The sequence below is a fragment of the Falco rusticolus genome, chromosome 2 (genome assembly GCF_015220075.1).
Source record: "Falco rusticolus isolate bFalRus1 chromosome 2, bFalRus1.pri, whole genome shotgun sequence".
In the NCBI taxonomy this organism is placed as follows: domain Eukaryota; kingdom Metazoa; phylum Chordata; class Aves; order Falconiformes; family Falconidae; genus Falco; species Falco rusticolus.
This window is the reverse complement of record NC_051188.1, coordinates 22,116,387-22,138,499: the sequence shown is the minus strand read 5'-3', so window position 1 is coordinate 22,138,499 and position 22,113 is coordinate 22,116,387. Positions and strand designations below refer to the sequence as shown.

The following is a 22,113-nucleotide window of genomic DNA, read 5'->3' as shown; positions in this document are numbered from 1 at the left end:
GAGAGAAAGCTCACACTCCTAAAACATCTCTGGATGCACTGACAGGTTAATAAACTGATCACTTACTCGGATGTGGGAAGAGGATCTTCTAAGAAATAGGGATCCTGCATAGCCTGTTCTGAGGTAATTCTCTTAATTGGATCCATCGTGAGCAATTTCTGAAGCTGCAAAAATAAAAGATAAAAAGCTCTGCATTACTTCTCAAAGACTATCTCGTATAAATGTGCCTGAACTCAAAACCCTAACAATAAATGGCATAACCACATTCTTCTCTCTTGTTAAAACCATTGCCCATTGAAGAACACCTATTCTCACTTGCAAAGCCCAGAAGACTCAGTTCCAGTCACAAATGTTCTAACAACAACATTCAAAGAGTTTGCATGACATACCAGAAGCTTTAATCATAGAATCATAAAATAGTTTGGGTTGGAAGGGACATTTAAAGGTCACCCAGTGCAACCACCCTGCAATGAGTAGGGCCATCTTCCACTAGACCAGGCTGCTCAGAGCCCCGTCCAACCTGACCTTGAGTGTTCCCAGGGATGGGGCATCTACCACCTCTCTGGGCAACCTGTTCCAAAGTTTCACCACCCTCACTGTAAACATTTTCCTTGTATCTAGTCCAAACATACCCTCTTTCAGTTTAAAACTGTTACCCCTTGTCCTGTCACTACAAGCCCTACTAAAAGGTTTGTCCCCATCTTTCCTGTAGGCTCCTTTAGGTGCTGGAAGGCTGCTCTAAGGTGTCCCTGGAGCCTTCTCTTCTCCAGGCTGAACCACCCCAACTCTCTCAGCCTGTCTTCACAGGAGAGGTGCTCCAGCCCTCTGAGCATCTTTGTGGCCCTGCTCTGGAGCCACTCCAACAGGTCCATGTCCTTCTTGTGTGGGGGGCTCCAGAGTTCAATGCAATACTCCAGGTGGGGTCTCACCAGAACAGAGTAGAGGGGCAGAATCACCTCCCTCGACCTGCTGGCCCCGCTGCTTTTGAAGCAGCCCCAGGGTATGGTTAGCCACTTGGGCTGTGAGTGCACGTTGCTGGCTCATGTCCAGCTCTTCATCCACCAGGACCCCCAAGTCCTCCTCTCTCTAACCGTCTGTTCACTTCCCACAGGAAGATATAACATGCACATATTTAGCCCAGTTTCTTCAACTACACTTTAACAGTAACCAATGTAACAGCCATCTAAATTAAAATTCTTAGCAATTAAAACCCAAGTGATTCCATATCCATTAGTGCTTGTTATTTAGTATATAGCTATTACTATACTCGCTATTAAGTGAGCATACACAACCACAATGCAGACCTCCATGCTGCAGACAGCTACAGTTAGGAAAGTACATTTTCCCTCCTCAGCTTTTTAATAACATTGTTAAAAATATAATAAATATGTATACCACCATCAGTCCAGTTGTGTTTTTCACATCATCAACAAGGACTCACAATAAGTTATTTCAGCTCCCTGAGCCTGCATACAGTTTTTGTAGAGTATCAGTTTAAACAGAACAATTCTTGTTCTCTCAAACAGCTCAAAACGCAATCCCAGGAACCAGAAAAGGGGAAGACAAACTATGAGAAAGAATTGCCAGCATGCTGAAAAACACCACAACCAAAAAACCACCGCAAAACTCTGGCATCATTTCTGGCAGTTAGGTTATAAAGCTGTCCATCACATACTGACAAGACGTGTGCAAACCTGGTCTTAATCAGCAACAAAAACCACAAGCAAAGTTTAAGGTTTGTACAACCATTATCACACAGAGGATCAAAACTCCTCTTTTGCCCCCTTGTTCAGGTGCCAGCACAGAAGTGAATCTTCCACTTATTATTACAAATATTTTCTATTTTGAAAGCAGTTCAATTAAAGATCACCTGGCTGAATGATATAATAATGATGCAGTTAACTATCAGCAACGAATGGGACAATTGCTGCAGTTCCCATGGACCAAAGTAACTAAACAGAAGATGAAGCACCACTCAACCAAAAGCAGCAGCTGCGTATCCATTTTCTAAAGCATAAACAAGTAGGGGAAAAAAATTTGGAAAGTGAAAGTGGGAAAAACCATAACCTGCAAAAGCAGGAAGGAGCCAAAGTTGTCTCATATTAGCGCATCAGTTTTGCGTGTGAAAAGGAATCATGTGCATGAATGCCAGTAAAGGAGGAAAAAAATCTAGTTGATTCAGGTTGGGAACAAAATAATTTCATTTTTGACAATGAAAACAATCTCTGGATTTACTAGTCCTGTAATTATTAGTTCTGACATATTTTACAATAGTAGGTGTAAACAGCTCTTATCTGTTCTGAGGCAGACAGTAAAAGGGCTGAGAGACAACTTGTGGAAGAGTAAGATCCAGTATGTCTGGAAGAACTGGTACCAAGAGATTCATTGAACTCGTTCAGCACTGGTGGAGGTGCCCGAGGCATTCATCTGCAGCTCAGCCTGGCCTCAAACATCACCAGCGGAAACCTAAGGCAGCCTCTGCTTTTGCCAGCACCTGAAACAGTGTTTTAAGATGTTACTTTCCAAAGACTAGGATTTTTAAGTGGGATCTGATTTTCAGTGAATTATTCTGACAGACAGCACTTAGCAGAAAACTGAGAAGATTCTGTTAAAGCTAATTAACTATGAACTTCACAGTGCATCCCTCATAATCCATACTATGGGAGGTACAAAAGAATGTAGCTACATCTACACTACTAGCTTGCGTGACACCAACTGACACCATCCAAACTGCACAAAGCTCGCTCTCTTGCTATCAGTTTTGTCACGGGAAGGTGGGTAGAGATCCAAAGCAGAATGAGTGGATGAGGTAGCAGTTGAGCACCATGTTCAGGGGTCCGTGCATTCAGTCTCCCCTTCTGGTCCTCTTGTTCAGTACTAACAGATATGACCGAGGATGGAAGGGTGGTGCCGGCCTGGCAAAGGACACCATTCCTTGATCTTGCATTTTAATGTTACTACTGTTTTTTGGTATAAAAACAAACATGCTGAACAAAAACGCTAAATACATTCAAACAGCTATCACCCTGTTAGGATACCCCAGAGAGAAGGGAATACACTGTAGTGAGCATTTCAAGCTATTCTCATGTGGTTATTTTGTGTCTACTTTTGTTGTTCTACTGAAAACTCTTTTTAAACTTGCAAGACTCAAGAGTTGGATGAGACATTTCAGGCTGGTTTGGTCACAATGACCAATGAGCACACTCAGCTCATAAAAAAGGCTAGTTCATTCAGAGGGAGACTTTTTATGAACATCCAAGATGTACAGCAAAGCCCAACCTACTCGCTCTTACCTGTGCCTGGTATCAAGCCAGCAGACTGGAGAATGGTGAGAAAAATAGGTGAGGAACCAATGGAGGGGGAAAAGCACTTTACTTGAATATGAAGTCACTGGCCATGCTATATAAGATCTTGCATGGAAAAGGTTTTTACCTCAGATTGCCTACGTATGATATGAAAATCCTATGCCACTGATTTTAACAGGCAGAACTGAGTGAGTTTTCTCAGCTACTCACCACTGGTGACAGTTAGTCACTTTCAGATTTTTGTACAGCAACATGAGCTTAATTTTGAGAGCTTTGGACTACAAATATGTCACAAGTCTAATCTGAAGGTAACAATCAGTATGTTTGTTCTCAAAGAAGATGAAGTTAGAAAGTTAAGTACTGACGCAGGCAGCTGCATAATTTTATGGAACACCTGCCTATAGCAGCTGATAAGAAAGACTTGCGAATTCACTCAGTTTACCTCACTTTAGAATATAACGATGAGTTTTTATATCCAAATCCCACCCTACATAAATCATCATATTCAACAGATACTTCATGTTGTGTTTTGCTTAATTACTTAATAATTTTCAGAAATATTATTTCTGCTTTGATAGGAATATGACATTATCTACTTGTCATGCCAAATATTTTTTTCAAAGTATGTATTGTCATACTAAAACATAAGAACATCTTAATAAAATACTAAAAATGCATTTCTGAAGTTCCTATAATAACTATGTACTAAAAACTGGATTAATTATGAGCACTTCTGTTCTTCACATATCAACATAAGCTTTTTATGCATTCCATACAAACACACAGGCTGCTCAGCCACTTTCAGTTGTGTTTGGATGCAAAAATCCATCAAAAATTCAAAATCTCTACCAAAAAGGACTAGTTTCTTATGTAAGTTTCCTTATATAAACATCTCTAGTATGTCACCAACTTTGAGAGAGTAGAGGCACTTCACAGTAAATGATGCATAATGGTATAACTGCCAGGTAACTTCCTGCAATAAGAACTTGATTCAGCTGGTTATACTTTTGGTTTTAACCTGAACCTTGAATATACTTTCTGTTTTAAACCAGTTGCAGTATAACTCATCGGCTTGGAACGCCCCATCCAAAAATGCTCATGCAGTATGCCACATGAATAATACTGCCTCAGAGCTCTGACTACAGGATACATTCCAAAATTTACATGGAGGAAAAAGTACTGAACAGAAAAAAAAACAGGCTGCTTAAAAACCCTTGGGTCTGATCATCAGAGAAGGTACAGCTTCCAATGATTTGGAACGAAAGCCACACAAAAATCTCAAGATACCCAGGCCTCTTAACTATCTTCCTTTTCCTCCAGTTTATTCCTATCATCTGCAATATCAAAAACCTTCCCATTTTCTTCCCTCACTTTCTTTTTGAAAATAGAAATAGGCTATTAGAAGTATGCAAAGCAGCAAAATGGCTGAGTTAAAATAATACTGCAAATATAATTACAAACTACACATGACAGACTGAAAACTTCCGATATACACAATGCAGAACCTAATCCACTAAGTCACAGAATAATTTTATCAATGTGGAAAGATAGTGGTTTTGCAATTCTCAGATTGCCAAGTATCAGTTATTCCAAAGTTATTTATAAAATAATGTATAATATTTATAAAACCAAGGTAGTCACAGTGTACTTGACACCAGCTCAACTCACACTTTCAACAACTGTTGCTTATATGAAAGGTTTGATTTTTTATGCATGCAGGAACTTACCAAGTGGAATGCCTTACTATCTGGTTTAACTTTATGTTTTTCCATATATTTGATAAGGCTGCAGTTGGTATACCTATAAAAGGAAAAAAGGTGGTATTTCTAATATGCAAATCACTGATACGGCAAAGTTTTCTTATTAGCCACAAAACATAGTAACAAGGACAGTTTAGTCTCGGTTGCTAATCCACTATGCAGTGAAAAAACACAACGGCAACAAAGACATTGCTTAAAAATCATTCAGACACTAGAGAAATGCATCTCCCCCGACATGCTTGTAAAAACACATCACATCCACACAAAAAGCATGCTTTTAACCCACATGCAGACAGCAAACTATCACTGGGATTTAAACTACCTTTTAGCAATTTTACTACTATATAGTTTTATTCTGTATATTTCTAATGCCAGTAAACATGGAGATAAGTACTAAGCCCATCTTAACACTCTCTTGCAACATACAGGTTGCTACAGGAACATTCATGAATTCACTTTTCAAAAAGGGAGCTCAGAAACAAGGTTTCTAAATGGTTACAACATGGCAGATGCAAGAACTGTACAGATACAGCCCCAAGTCCCTCAGCATGGAAGCAAGGCAACAGGGTAGGGTCTTAAGTGCAGGTATTAGACTCTGGCAATGCGAGAGCAAACCAGAAAGGTATTCCTTCCTTTAACCTTCATAAGCTACCCTAGACACCAAACCTGACAATTATACCCACTATTTGCTGGAAACTGTACAGGGTTACCAGATCCCTTTTAAGCAGCTATAACAGAAAAATCATTTCCAGCGCCACAAATTTGGAAACAGCTGTGACAAACCCCACTTTGCACTCCTCAGAGCTGTGTGGGATCTTACTAGCCCCGCTCATTTCACACCTGCCACCTTACCATTCACACTCTGCCTCTGGCTACTCTTCTGATTCACACCACCTCAACAGGCCAAGTTCACCATTATGAAAGAGCTTCATTTTTGTTTTTTCACAATCTAAGTCATAACCATTCTCGTTTGGCATCTACACAGAAGACACCCTGAGCTACAAGAAATTTAGTGTAAGAGGGAGAAGTAAAATACACTAAGAACGCTCAGCTCCAAGCAGACTTACGTGTTTCTCCGGAAATCTTTCATTAGAGTTGAATGTTCAGGCATCTTTTTTATGTCTTCCCAATCTTTATCTGCAAAATCAATATTTATTAAATTTTTTCTCCTCCCCCCCACCCCCCGCAAGTAAAACAAAGATTTTCCAAGTATCTCCATAGCCCTGATTTTTTTTTTCCCCGTCTGCTTCTCCAACCTTGCAGTTACTTACTTCTTTGTATTCCTTGGCTCGTACTCCATCACCCCTTCACAATAAATCTTACTAACACCTAAGAGGTTCCATCTGTGTGCTGATTAACCCAAGAACTTTAAAGAACAGTTGCCAGCTACAATGAAGATCACTATACGCCCAAAAGACAACACAGAAAAATATGTCAGCCATTGTGCTTGCACCCTTCAGGGCTGTTATTTACTTAGGCACAATCATGACCTTGGGACAAGAGTACATAAGACTCCTGCAAACACTGTCTCCTTCCAAGGGATTTTCTGTTCTGACATCACCACCTTTAGTTACAGGAAAATACCTAGAAATACTGTGTAAGCTCCTGCCATCTCAACCTAAAAGAAATACTGTTAGCAAACAAAAGGCTAAGAAAAATTACCATTTACACACTCAAAGAATAGTTATTCTCAGCCCCTCTGTGTAGGGCCAAGACTGAAAAGGATTTAAAAATAAACCAAAAAAATGACTAGGATCACCTCGCCTCAAATGCATTATGCTCTGTAACTCCTAAAAAGGCTCTGTGGGCAAGTAGTTTGATTCAAGTCAAATCTTTACAAAGTCTAATCACAACCTGCAGAACACTGGAAGCTTAAAAATATTAACTGAATAAGTAAGTAAATAAATAATCAAATAATAAATTTAAGGCAAGATTCTCCTCTTTCCCCCATCCCCTATCCCAAAGACATGTGAAACTTTAAAATATGGGAAGTATGAATTAAAAAGCAAAAAATTTGCTCAAAAATAGTATTTCTTGGTAGGAATCAAAGACCTTCAAAAATCAAGTGCTGACCAATAGAAAGGTTTATTTAAACCAATCAGAAAACAACAATGAGAGTATAACCTATTCAAGTAAGCTACACAAAGACAATGTAAAACCCAAATGAAGTAAGAAAAGCATAAGAAAAGGGTAAAACTCTAGGCTAAAAGCAGGAAAGGATAGTACCGCTTAAAAGGCCAAAATTAAGGGGGATTTTTAAGATAATGACAGTACTCAATATGCAAAGGCAACACTTCCAGGAATCTCATACAGCAGTATAGAAGCAATGAAGTACATCCAGGACAAAAAACAGTCGAAGGAAAAGTAAGAGCAACTTTAGTAATAAAATTCTGGAACCACATAAAGACCATAACATTCATATGACAGGAAAAATGAAGTCCACCAGAACAGTAAAGAAAAAGATTATTAATGGTGAATGGACAAAGGCAGGGAACACAAGCAGTGAGGAGAAAGATGACCAAAAAGTACAAGGCCCCTGTTACTGCTATCTGCGACCATGTGAACACTAGAAGACAGAGCATTAACTGAAAAGATGCAAGACAGCCTGTAGAAAAACAAGGTATGACCAACACTGAGGGGAAAATGCAACAAGTGATATCCACATTTGTTTCAGTTCATGCAACCAGTTCTTTGTTCCAGTTTGGAATAAAGAAGTTTTCTCCATACCACAAACTTTCTACCAAGGGAAAAAAATATGAAAAACCCTCCCCTATTTCCAAATGTTATGTTTAGTTTAGCATGAGTTAAACATCTGCATAATGTATGCTAAATGTATAGATTTTTGCTTGGTTTCACACCATCACAGTCGCTTTCCAAACCTATAATCAGTACTGAAGAAACTCAAAAATATTTCTTCAGTTTATTAATCATTAAACATGATGTTTTAGAAGTATAAAATATTGGTACATGTATACACGAAGATAATCCTATCATTAATAATAGAAAAAATATCTAATGTGACCATTAGATTCTAGATTTATAACTCATGAAATAAAGATTGTGTTTGAACAGCTTTGTTGCTTCGATCAACTGTGACCTTCATATGCAAAGAAAGCAATACAAATATCTTTCTTTGAACAGCAGTGATAAAAAACACAGTATGTACCTGCAGGAAATCCCATAACATTGAATATTCTGTCCAGCTGGTCATGGTGATAAGGATTACTAGTTTTGATATCTTCTTGTCGACAATGGAATATTGGCTCTGATGTTAGCAGCTCTGCAAATATACACCCTATGGCCCAAATATCTTTAAAAAAGGAGAACAGAAATAATAAAAATCAAATTAATCTTTCCAAAAGCATCTTGGAGAGGCAGAATGTTACTTTTTAGCTTATAAGAGATAAGGTCCCTGCACTGAAAATTTCAAGTTTCTGTTGCAGAAGTGCAACAATTCCTTAACGTTTCCTTTTAGCTACAGATAGAGAGATACACAACTCAGTAACTACACAGGAGCTGAGAGTATCATACAAGTTTTTGTGGGCTTTTTAAAGTGTAGTTACCATTTATTGCTGTAAAAAAAAAAATGAATTTCATAAAGAAAAAAACCAAAGGAAACTATTTGGCTAACTGTCCATGTGTAAAATACAAATGAAGGAAAGCCAACAAACATCTTACTCCATTCACTGCCATACTGTCCTGGCCAAGAAATGTACCCTCTGATCAGCCACTGAGTTTAGTAAGTATTAAATGACTCAAAAAATACAAGGTGAAAAGCAGTGATACTGGAATAGGCCAAATGCTATCTGTAAAACCTTGTGGAAAGAGTAACAAGAAAATCACTCCATGCCCATGTACCTCACACACTCCTTTTTTCATAACATTCATTTAAAAAAAAATAAAAACACAAACAAAAAACCCCCAATACAATTCAAACACCTTTCCATTTTCACTGCTGTGTCCCAATCTGCAAAATCAGATAGCTTGAATTTTCTATTTTTCTTGATTTTTCTAGTATATTCAAATGCAATTTTTAAAGTAAGGCTACACAGAGCCTTGAATGAACAAGAAAAGGTCATGAACAAGGACAAAAGCAAATGATGCAGAGAGCATAAACCCATTACTCAGTGTTTTGTATAGTCAGTTTTTATCTACACTGAAAAAAATTATGTACTAAAAGCTATGACCATCCATGCACTTTCACATGCTGCAAGCTGAAGAAAATGCCAGTAAAGTGAAGGAACATGCAAATACAGCAAAAAAAGCAGTTTAAAGGCACATATAAAGAAATGTATTTGATCTATAAAAGAAATACAGTATTAACAGAAAAGTAAATGAAAATACATTTAAGTCATCAACAGAATTTCTGACAAAAACACTGACACAATCTTAAAAAAAAAAATAATGGCTACGGTCTGAGGAAAGAATTTCAGGTTACAGAAACAACGTCATCTATGCCGACGTACTACTTCCATGTTTGTGCCACGCAACTGGAGCGCTGCAGGGGAAGTTATTTCCCCAAAAATGGTTGCCAGGCTTTAACATACCTTTTAAATCAGCCAGAAAGAGAAAAACTTCCCAGTTCTCTTCCCTACAGTCTCTCTGCCTTCCATGGCAAACCGGGTCACATCCACCGAAGGTGAACATCCCTCCAGCCTGCTGCTGGGCTATCCCCCCACCCTACAGCCGCCTCACACAACGGCTTCTGCCCCCAGCAATCCCTTACCCATGAAATGGCAAGAGCAGAGACCGGCAGAGCCAGGTCAACCATGCCATGCCAAAGCTGTCAAAATTCAGGCTGGTAAATAGGAATTAAGTGGTGAGGAGGATGCAGCGTGAAGCTGAAGTAACTAATACCATCCTCACAGCACCTGCATTCTGCGAGGTTTGGTTTTTTTCTGGATATACCTGATGCAGTGCCACAGCCTAGCCTGTTGCATGACTGACCACATCTCACTACTTGAAGTGATTCCTGTTCACACTTGTGCTTTGAAGATTACACAGAGAGAGGCTAAAACTCAGCTTGTACTTCCAATTTAGTTTCAGTGCAGCCAATATATTCTTCATTCTCTACATTCCTTATTACAGGTATTTATTACACTAGGTGAAGACCTGTGCAATAGAATTAATGCACTGTGCCTCATCACCATCACGATACGGATTCTACTAAAGGTTCAAAGATGCATCTGTACATCTAACATGTACTAACATGTACTAACATGCTCTAACAGCATTTATGAAAGTCTTGTGTGAAAGCCATATACACTTATATTGGATTGCAGGGCATTTGGAGCCAAAATCCAGAAATATTTCATTCCTATGTATTGCCAGAGACCACAGTAAACCAGACAATTAGTCGAAGTATAATATTGTTTCAAGAAATCAGTAAGGTACCTTTGACACTGCTACTGTCCTTTGTACTACTTATCAACGCTTCCATATTTGGGTACATTTTAAATAAAGAACAAAATAGTAAGTTTTTGTCCAATTTACTTACCAATAGCTTTGGTATAATGCCTTGCTCCAAGAAGCAACTCTGGAGCTCGATACCAGAACGTTACAACTACTGGATCCAAGTCTGCTAAAGGCTTCAGAGGTGAATTAAATAATCGGGCAAAGCCCATGTCAGCTGCAAAATTCAAAGAGAGACGCTTTAAAATTTGAGGAAAACTACCAATCTTTTTTTTTTTTTTTTTTTTTTTTAAAAAACAAACTGATAGAGTTTACTTGTTAGCACTACCATCACTGCTAAATCAAATGCAAACACAGACTGTAGCAGATACGATTTCTGTGAGCACATTTTCTTAAAGCTTTTGTAGAAGTTACTGGATGTCATCACCTATGAAGTATATCATTATAAATCATTACTAACACGAGCCATTTACAACAAAGAATTAACCATTGTTCTGAAAAAGCGCATCAACTCACTTCTCAGGACACTGGTAAATCCTGACTCATTTTACCTGATATTGTCCAGTAAAATATTCTGTTATTACAGGATGGTCTTTCAAGAAGCAGCATTTTAAATGTGAGCAAAATGCAGGTTCTGCAAAGGTTAGAATGATTTATAATACATACATGCACATCACAAAAGCTCCCTCCTCATGAAGTTAGCTGTAGCAAGATTTCCTCCACACAAAAACGGCAACTAAGCCTACAGCATCTACCTCCCTGCTAATTTTCTGTCAAGACCTATTTCCAGTAACAAGATACCAGTACTAAATACCATTTAGGCTATGTTTTTAAAATTCTGTTGGGGGGAATTATGTAATGAAAAACTGCTTTTTAGAATTGGTAGCATACAACTGCCTAGAAGGCTGTCTGAACTACCAATGTAAGTGATACAGGAAAACATGGGCAGAGACTAAAATATGCACCTTCTCCCACCAAATCACTTTCCCAACCCACCACTCCCCAAATCCCAAGACAGAGGGACTCTGTGGTACAGGGCTGTACACATGCTGAGAAAGACCCGAATGTAATGAGATGAGTAGCCTTTCTGAGGGGAAAGGACCTATACATTATAGCTCGCTGGTTGAGGGAAAACTGCAGTGTAAATATGGGTCTCTAAGTTGACTACACAAACCTTTTTTTTTTTTCATATGCATTCCTATTTATGATTGTTTTAATGCATTTAAAAAGAAACATTTTACAGTTTTATACATTAAAATTTTGATTACTCAAGATATAATCAAGTCACTAGTAACTACGAAAAATAAGGAAATTGTTGGCAGAAAGTGAATTTATGACTCAAAATAACACAAAAAGCCTATAAAAGTTATTTTAAGTTAAAGACCAGTTATGTATTTTTTAAAAAATTAGTTACACTGGAAAAGTGGAAGCCCTTGGTATGGGTATAACTTCTGCATTCTTTTCCTGCTGTGGTAATATCTTAAGAAAGTAAGGAAAAAAAAAAATCTATATTTTGATACACACTTAGAAATCCAGGGTCCCCCTCCCTCTTCCCCCACTGGGAATGGATGGCTCAGAGGACTGGTGCTCCGATGCAGAATCTTTCACCTGTCCATTAACAGAGTGACTAAATTTGTGTTCTAAGTTATTCCCAAATGAATTCAAAGCTATAAATTAAGAAATAAATGGGTGGTCTATGTGCAATTACTAGCAAGTAGTTGTATACAGCAAATATCACCACCACAGCTGAACATGAACATGCCCAGAGGATGAACCTACATTCTCAATTTTGGAAGCAACCACTCCGTGAAGAATAAGGCAATAGGAAGATATTTTCCCTTCCACTGTCCGTGCTGTACCTGTTTTGTACGGAGAAGACCTCAGTCTCTACTGTCAACCTTAAACTTCAAAAGGGCATTAAAAACTTTCAGGGTAGGATCTGCAGAAGCGTTCAGCCTTGGGCCATCTGCTCCCTGGATTTCAAAGGGCGAGGGAAGGACTAGAGCAGCACTGAACACTCCAAGAAAACCCTACCCTGAAGCATTATACTAGTGATTAACAATATAGCTCAGATAAACAAAACAGTAAGAGTACAGAGCAACAATGCAGAAGAATAATCTTATAAAAGAAAGTCAGAGGGATGTGAAAAAGATGACCTAGCTTTAAAAAAACCCCTTCCAAACAGGGCTGCGTTACCATAGCAAATGTAAGCAGGCTGTGCGTTAGCAGTCCGCTATCAAAGTGCTGCCACGCTAATGCACAGCCTGGTATAGCTTATTGCTGTTAGACTACAGTTAATTTTTATTTATTTAATTTAAAACAATTGAAGTTCTACAAGTTATTCTCTCACTGTGAACAGTAACTCCCACCATAAAATGTTACAATAGTGGGGAAAGTGTCGGGTTCTCCCTACCCTGGTACATACACCCCGGTTTGAGCATTTATATAGCAGTAGTTCCCATTTTGGCTGAACTGTTGTGTTTTGGACTTTTAAGATCCCTTGCATTTATCTCCAAGGGACGTGCCTACCCTTTCAAGAACATTTTGTAGGCTAAATGCCACCTTTGATTCCATTATAACATTTAAGGTTTGTAGCGATGAGTCCCTATTTAGATTTTTATAAGCAGCAGCAAGATAATGTCATGGCATTATGGGGGTAAATGGAGGAAATTTTGAAATCCTCTTTCTTTCTCCTCCTTTCCCCCTAGGTTGTCCCCTTATCAAAATCCCCCACCCCACCAAACACCCACTTAAAACAAAATAATGACATTTTCCACTTTTTATTGATGAGGCTACAGCATTTCATCATCAGAACTGGTGCATGGGGCTAATATGAAGAAGCCAGTCACTCAGAAAACATCATTTAGGCAATGTGCCCAGGCACATACTAGTATTACAGTGACTACTTTAGGTGGTACAACTGCACCTTCAGAACATTCTAACTTAAATGCTACACTGGGACTTATCAAAGATATAAACATACCAATTTTTACTCTTCCTCGCTCAGGACCTTCACCCATAACTAAAATATTAGCAGGTTTCTGTGGAAAAAAAAATAAATATACAATACATATACCACGATAAACCTAAACATTAGTCTCTGAAAAGTTAGTTAAGCTTTGTTTTGCCAGTTTTAAACCAACTTTGTTTTGATAAAAATGACAAGTTTCTCTGACACAGTAAAGCTGTGCAAGGACCCAGACACAGGCTCTCCCTGACTGCATCTTCCTCACATTTTGGCATTTCTGTGCTCCAGCACCATGCTCCCTGACACCCTGGTGTCTGTCCTCAACCCATGTGAGCTGGCAGTTGCCAAGCCGCTGAGATTTCTACCAAAGTTGCCCTAGATCCCTTTGGCAGGAGTCAGCCCCATTGCTGCCCACCACAGGGATGGGAAGCCAGCTCTACAATACGTTTTGCCCAGTGTCGTTAGGCACATTTGCAGACACATTTTACATAAAAAACACCTGCATAAGATAGAGATTAAACATTACCATATCACTTAATATCGGAGAGAAAAATCATCTAAATTATTCCTATTTACAAATATATACCAATTCAGACAGCTGCGAAACTAATAAGCAATTGCCTTCACATTATTTTTCTCTCCCTCTTTCCTTTCTCTTACTAGGGAGGAGAGTTAAAAAATGGAGCTAGAGTTCAGCTGGTTACAAACATAACCACTCACTTCTCAATCCTATATTTTGTGCCATCCTGTTTCTCATAATCCAGTCTTGGCATCTGCAGTCAGAAGGTTCCTCCAGTACTAACACTGTTTATATAAATCAAACCTGCATTGCTTATTTTGAGGGGAAAAAAAGTCAGGAAACTCACAGCTAGAGCTGAAAATGTATACTAGACTTCTTTTGGAGTAATTTAGACACCCATTCATACTGTAAAGCATGGACAAAACAGAGGCTCCTATTCAGCTGTGAACCGTAAGAATTACAGTAAGGCTGAGTTACAGTTCTTGCTTTGCTTTCCCAGTTTAAATTGGCCTGGAAAGTACCCCAGCAAGATAGTTTAGGCTACCTAAAAGTTAATATAATAAATCCTAGTATCTTAGTATACTAACATCTTAGTATTATTTACCAAACATATTCTTGGAAAATCTCATGTCTTCCTGAATCGATCAGGGTCTGGTGTAAACACATTCAAAGAGACAAAAGACCACACACTTCGATACCAGTCTAGAAGTAATTCATATTGTGTAAAATAAGGTGCAAAAATTAACAACCCAGCAAAAAAAAATTCCTTGAGAAACTTGAGTACTACTGCTTATGAAATGCTCCAACATGGATTTCTCAAACTGTACAATCCACGCACAAAATGTGTAAAAGGAATCTGAGGTGTTGCATCTCTGACAGCAGGTTAAAGACAGAAGAAAATATTATAGTTTGACTGTGATCAAAAAGGTAAAATATATCCCATTCTCTTCCCAGCAGCAGTAACAACAGATCCAGCTTGTGCTGCATTAGATCCGCGATATGTAGAAGAACTTGTGTCCTACACCGGCACCCCTGGTTTTTTTTGTTGTTGTTTTGGTTTTGGCTTTTTTTTTAAAAAAAAAATATTGAAGGCATACATTCCAGTAAGTGCTGCTTCAACATAAAAAATGCAGTACGTGGGCACACACCTCACAAAGTATTCTATTTTGATTGTTTCTAGAAAAGTCCTAGAAATAAACAAGCAGCGTAAATCTTAAAATTCAGAGTTAATAAAGCAATTTAAATTGCTAGGTAAGAAAACACGTAATTTTACCACAAATCATTCTGTTGCTACGCTGTGACTGAAAGAGCAAATATGCATATATTTTACAAAAGCTGCTTCATTATATTTGCAATGTTTAATAAACTACATGCCTAATAGATATTTGAGTAGAGTTAACAACATATTACACAGGCACTAAAATTTCTCTGATAATTCATACATCCTCCTGAAGTATTATTTCCCACCCCCTGCATTTTCACAGGTTGCTAATACTATAAAGGAATGCTTGTAACATCCTCATGATGTTTTTACCTTAAAATATTTTACTATTTGGATTGCGGTAGGGACAAGGAGTCATATTCATAGACTCCATTATGCCAGACGGTTAATCAGCACAGCTCTGGGTAACAATTCCTGCCTCAAAGATCTTCTATACCCTAAGTTCAAGATCAGTACAGATGAGAAGAGAAAGCACAAGAGACAAGACAGTACTGGTTAGCAAAATAAGTAGCAACAGCTTGATTCACACTCATTTTTTTTCTTCCTCTCAGGATTTACAGAAGACATTTAAAAATACAGACAATTTAAAAATCCGTGTAGGAGTCTTCTAAAGCCACAAAAAAAAATAAAAATCAGTCGATCTGGAATAACGATTCACAGTAGTTCAACTCCTTCTAGATTCAAAAGCCCTTCACTGAAACAGCTCTGTTTCAAACAGAAGATTCCGACTACAGACAAAATTTTTTATATAGTCACATCATTGTAAAGATACATCATCACAATTAAAGATTACAAAAATTAAAATCAGAGGTCTTATGCTGAAGGTTCCCATTCCTAAAATCATTGCATTAATAGCCTGGAACAACATTATTAGTTGAAAGAATTTTACAAACAAGACCATTATCAGTATTCAAATTCAATAGGGGAATATCTACCAGGCAGCAGCATAGGGGCAGTATTGGTGTTACAAAAAAGTAAGCATTTTGAGGACTCCCTGAAAAACATTCAAATCCACTAATTTAAGTCAAAATGTGGGTCAAGGATTCTTGTTAGAAATCTTTGACTCAAGACACCCCAAACTGGAGGAAAAAGATAAATGACTCCCCAGATGCATCTCTTTGGGCAACTCATTACACATTAGAGATTTATTTGCAAAGAAAAATAAGCAGTCATTAGAAACAAAGGGAGGAATCTGGACAAGCTTCAGTTTAACTTGTTTAATTTCAGTTTAATTTTAATTATCCAGAGAAAACGTAAGTTTAAAGTGCTTATTCGAACCACTTGGGCTGAGTAAGAAAAATCTTCCAGCAATTTTTATATTGTGTTCTAAAAACACACTACTTTAAAGCTACTATCTTTTTTTAATATAAGTACAACAATCAATTTTTAAAACTCATTTTTGTTTTAATAGAGGCATATTGACTTTTGTTGTCAAGGAAAATAAATTTGCTCATGCCAGAAGAAAATACAAATGAGAAAGCTGTTATGATCCTAAACTGAACGTGAAGAGCCATGCAGTGATGTACAGCTGAGCACTTCAGACACCAATAAAACGACTTTCTGACAACCCCAGAGAATGAAATTCAAGAAAAATCACCCTCACCACCACCACACCTCAGCAGCAGCGAAATAATTCATTCACATGGAGGAAGAGCCTTGTGACCATGGCACAGCACTAAATCTTATCTTGTCCTAGATTTGGCTTTGTAGGAGCCCTTGTGTGATTCCTAGGTAAGTCCTATTGTCATGCATGTAAATCACTGTTACTACTGAAGAGAGAGCAAAGATCCTCACTGAAATATTTTAGGATACTTCTAATTTAATCATTATTTGCAAACAGAAGTCCTAAGATGCAGGCTAATTTCAAATAAAGTGCTAAAAACCCAGAGGTTACACCAACAGGTTCATAAATCTATGGAACTTCAGGCAGCCACCTTCATCCATCTGCCTGACTTGTCATGATACCGCTCTGTTCACCCTGATGATCCTGAAGTCTCTGACGATGATGATTCTAAAGTCTCTGCATAATTCCCAAACAATCTACTCTTTGCCTTTCCTCTGTTGGAGTGTTTTCATTTCCCTCTAACACATCAGATGAGTTTACTCCCATTACCTCTTCTCTTGACATCAGCAGAAAGAGCAGAAAACTGCTCCTTAATGCTTCTGAACACACACACACCTCTTCAGTCCTACCACCTAGATGTGATGCCTCCTCTGCTCAGTGCTTCCTAGCTGGTTATTTCTCCTGGACGTATGATCATTCTTCTTGCTCCCCTCTAGCTGTTCTGCCTTGGACCACCTATTTGTTTGAACTCAAGTGCTCCAAATTACACACTGCTCCTGCCGAGGCTTCACTAATGCTAAATGCGGCAGAGGGGTTTTTACATGCCTTGCACAGCATCTTCCACTTTATACAATGCCAGTATGGCATCGTGTTTTGCCTCACTGTGTATTGCTATTGATTCATGTTAAGGTTACGAGTCATGCATTTTCTTCGTGTCTTTTCTGCAGGACTGTTACTTGATTTTTTAAAATCATTGTTCCATTTGAACAAACACTGCAGTCATACCGCTTCTTAACATACACTGAAAACATCTGTGTTCATTCAGAGTAGCAACTCAAGCTTCAGAACTTACTTGGTTTTGTCTTCAAAACAGAAAAGAACACGAAAATTATACCAATCTATGTCTTGACAAGATGTGAGCATATCAAAAAGAGACAGCATTCCTGCTGCTCACAGCAAGTTATTCATAGGAGCAGGAGATGATTACTTATTTTATGTCTGCATACTAGATGTCTGGAAATCACAGGACATTTTCTCATGCTCCAGGAATAGTAGTCTGCTGTTGTGTCCTCCTTTCACTAAATTTTACTCATCAAAGCAGTGAGGAAAAAAACCTGGCATTTTTGGAGAGCCCAGCCACTGGGATCTTTGATACTTACTACTTTTAGCATCAAACCAGGTCTGTGGGAACTATTATTCTACTTGATTTTTTGCTACTAGGCTGTTTCTGAACTTTTTAGTTTTCAAAGGTTGATTTTAAACATACCTATCAATAAGTAACCAAAATTCCTTTAAGTTAGCTATAGTATTATAACGTAGATGCTACCCCGCTCCACCCCCAACTTATTAACTGTTTGTAGTAGTCCCATGTATATTTATGAACACTCATCCTCTTTATACCTCCATTTTAATGCACCTTCTAGTAAGTTTTTAGTATCATTTAACCAACTTCCATTTGGATAATCCTGTACTTAATAGTGTGGCTACTAAAGCATTACTCAGTAGAGGGTTCACAGCAATGGGGGAAGTCCCACAAATTGTTAACCACTAATTTGTGTATCATCAACAGCTGTGCCACCAGTTTTCAGAACTGGCCATCCCACCCCTTTCTACCTGTGATGAGTCAAGATAATTAAAGAGCAGAACACTGGTTTTCATTTAAAAAAAAAAAGCAGTTTAACTTTAAAAGAACAGTAACAAGCAAAGCGCTTTTATCCCTAAAGTAGTTTGCTTTTGCAATCATGGCCTCAACAATGATTCTATTAAGATTTAAAATTACTTTTGAGTATGTTAGACTTCAAAGTATTATTAAACACAGGAACAGATTCAAATGCATAACCCCATGATGACAAAAAAATATTTCAACTTCGGTTGTATGTAAGCAAGTGCCTGAGAAGCATGAAACACGAACAAGTTAAAAATGTCTTGCTGTGAAGTTTGCAATTCAGTGGCAAGTAAAAAAAATAAATCAAAATTGAAAGATAACTACAAGGGCTTACCAAGTTGTAGCCTGCTTGGAACAGCATTTTTGTGACACAGCAGTAAAAATCTTAACATATTTATGTGGTTTATCACTTCCCAGTTAGGTCCCCTGACAAGAAAAAACTGCAGCAAAATCCTACTAGCCTTCAGATAGCCTTGCAAAATTCACACCCCATCTTAGGGTCTCCCCACAAACCACTTATGCTTCTTAAGGTACATTACCTTAATAACTTTGTTGATCTTCAAGTACTCATAACATACACCAAAACATTCCCTGATTATCGAGGTGGGGTGCTCCCCTAATGCATTCTTAGGGACTGAAATTGACTTTTTTGAACATTTTATGGTTAAAGGAAAAAAAAAATCAATTTTCTTTCTGTTTTGAACAAAACTGACTACATTAATGCTAAACAGTACTCTAGCACAATTAAAGTGTCAATGCAACCATATTCAAATGATATTATCAACACTTTTCTGAAATCAAGGAAATAACTTCAAAGATGTACATCCACAATTAAGATAATTTCAGTTGCATTTATTAACTGATTTGGGGCTTTAAAATAAATCATCATCAAAAGACCTCTACAAATAATGGTGAAAACAATGGCTGCGCAGAACTCAATATTATTAAATCTAAACATTAAAGTCATCTTTTTAATTAAAAAAACACATCAATTATGAAAAGCACTGGAAAATACAGAAAATTTATTTTAATACTTCCTGTTAATTATCTTCTTATAAAGAACATCTCAGAGCTGTTAAAAAAAAATATAAATCAAGCACCTAAATAAAATTCTCATTAAAACCAGGAACCATTAAAATTAACAGTAACAGCCAAACAAAACCAAACCCCTACATTATCAAAGCACACATGCTCCAAGATTTCAAAAGTATGGAAAGGATTTGGATAGGATAGCAGATAGAGGGATGCCATGTCTATGCCAGGGAGGCCTTCTGCTAGTTACCATCACTGTACTTTATTTCTGTTCCAGCCTGATGAAAGCTGCTGGCCTCACTATTACATTTTTATGCTCTGAACACACTCCAAGAATTTTCTTCCTTTGCTGTCACTCAATTACTGCCAACTTGGGGCAATGTAACGTATTAAAGCTCACACATAGCCTAATATGCAGGCTTTTCTATCACTTTCATTGGAACTGAAGTGAAGTTGAAAGAATAAAAACCTAATTGCACTCTTCAGCCAACTCTCCCACTCCCTAAAAATGTCCATCAGGACAAGCTACAGGGTGTGACGTTCAGTATCGTCTCCAAGGAAGAAAAGGGATATCCACAGGCAAAAATATGATTGTTGCAGGAAAATCTAACATATCAAGTATTGTTAACACGTTATTCAAAAGTGTAATAACAAACTTAATAAATACACATTTCCTATGAGTTTTGTGACGCAGGCGATTACTCTGTCCATAGATCAGGATGACCTAATGCTGTGGACACATCAGAGCAGGATCAAACACAAGAGAAGGGTGTGCACTGATAATGGGTTTTAGGTACTACATTATTGCAGATGTAATTCCATCTCCTTTTACGATTTAGATTCTGCCTCACAAGTGAAAATTTTGCATGGGTAATAAGAACACCAAGAACCATTCTTGCTCACACATTTTCTTGGAGCAGCTTCCACCAGTTAAAAAAGCATTCAGCAGTACTGTAGTCTTATACCTTCTAATACTTTCACATGAAGGAAGAGAACTGCTTCATTTACTCACTGGTTTGCATGCAGTTGTGGTAGCCCATGCCATTTTCCTTAACAGACCTGTTTTATTGTTGTTTTTCATTTAAACAGTACTCTCCTCACTCTCATATCACCCTACTTGTATTGACTGAAACCTAAGTCCTCCTGTTCTAGATGAAGCAAAAATAAAAAAGTTGAAAATTCTGCACAATTTATTACGATCATTTCCCAGTGGCTGCCTGGGCTTTGTTTGACCTTACTTGTTAAAGAACCTTTGTGCACAAAACAAACACAACATTTCTAACAATGCCCCAAAGGTTATGTTTGTGTCACTCATGTTCAGAGCAAGGAGTTTATACAGAGCAAGCTTTTCTATGGGTAAGTGTGCCCTATTTATAAGGCAAATTTTTCACAGGCTACTTGGAGTCTGCTTTGAGTCAATCAAGGGACTGTCTTCTTACCATCTTTTCAAACTTTCCTCTGTGGTAAGATGTATGTAGATCATTCATATAGATCAATGCAATTTTTTCTTCTACAGCAGGATGCAGACAAAACAATCACTGTGGCCATTTCCTGTATTTTGAACAATTTATATTCCTATCTGCCACAGTATTTTACAGTTACAACTTTGCCACCACCTCAACAAGGTACTTAGTACTAAAAGCGCAACAGAACTACACTGCAAACTGCATCTAAGTGTTTCTAAAATCATACTCAAGGGTTTTTACTAAATCCTACTGCAGGGGTTTTATTGACTAAGCTTACTTCAAAGGAACACTCGTGATCGAAATGCTTCTAGTCCTCCCTGCCTCTGTCACATCAAAACCAAAAGTTACATTGATACTTTTTCCTGTCTGGCTAGTACAGCTCATTAGCTTTATGATAGGAATTAGATCAGAAACTTCTAGAATGCCTTTCCTCTGTAGAAGTCTTACCTCTTACATATCTAGACAGGAAAGTTCTCTCAGCCAGTTTACCTATCACTACAATGCACTGAGCTGGCCTTCAAGCAGTGAAGGATTACTTACATCATCCTCTTTCCAGCATAATCACATATCTGGCCATCTTGGAAAGCCAGCACATTAAAAATCAGACTAGTATCAGAAGAACACGTTTAAAGCTACAGAAAACAAAGAAATCTAGTACAGCCTGCTGCCCATCAGTTAATGTATTTGCAAGCCAAAAATGTCATCTAATTAGGGCAGGACTTTTGTTACTAAAAAGGCAAAACCAGATTCAAACTACCTAAAAATCCTCTTATTACATATACACACAGAGATACAAAAATTATCTGTATCAGGTATCCATATATGAATGATATTCCTCAATATGGTACTTACATTACACGCATATAATTCTCATTCTATGATTCTACTTCAGTTATTAAACTACTTAAATGCCCTGGAGTTTAAAAACGCCAAAATATTTCTAAGCTTGAAAAAAGTAATAGCAAAAGTATTTTACCAA

The 22,113-nt window shown here is 37.8% G+C and overlaps 1 protein-coding gene across 6 annotated transcripts in view; it reads right to left on the bottom strand.

Moving 5' to 3' along the window:
- The window catches only part of CDK8 (cyclin dependent kinase 8), an 83,809-nt gene that overhangs the window by 7,343 nt on the left and 54,353 nt on the right, over positions 1 to 22,113 (bottom strand). For 3 of the 6 annotated variants that reach the window (XR_005102515.1, XM_037376527.1, XM_037376526.1), the window contains exons 5-10: positions 13,461 to 13,518; positions 10,563 to 10,694; positions 8,232 to 8,375; positions 6,133 to 6,202; positions 5,033 to 5,105; positions 67 to 164 (exon numbers count right to left, since the gene is read on the bottom strand). Coding sequence is in view for 5 of the 6 variants with exons in the window: in XM_037376527.1 (XP_037232424.1) it covers positions 67 to 164; positions 5,033 to 5,105; positions 6,133 to 6,202; positions 8,232 to 8,375; positions 10,563 to 10,694; positions 13,461 to 13,518 (575 nt within the window). In the remaining variant the exon portion in view is untranslated. Of the gene's footprint in view, positions 1 to 66; positions 165 to 5,032; positions 5,106 to 6,132; positions 6,203 to 8,231; positions 8,376 to 10,562; positions 10,695 to 11,891; positions 13,167 to 13,460; positions 13,519 to 22,113 lie in introns of those variants that run through there. The other 3 variants (XM_037376529.1, XM_037376528.1, XM_037376530.1) reach the window with 3 other exon arrangements.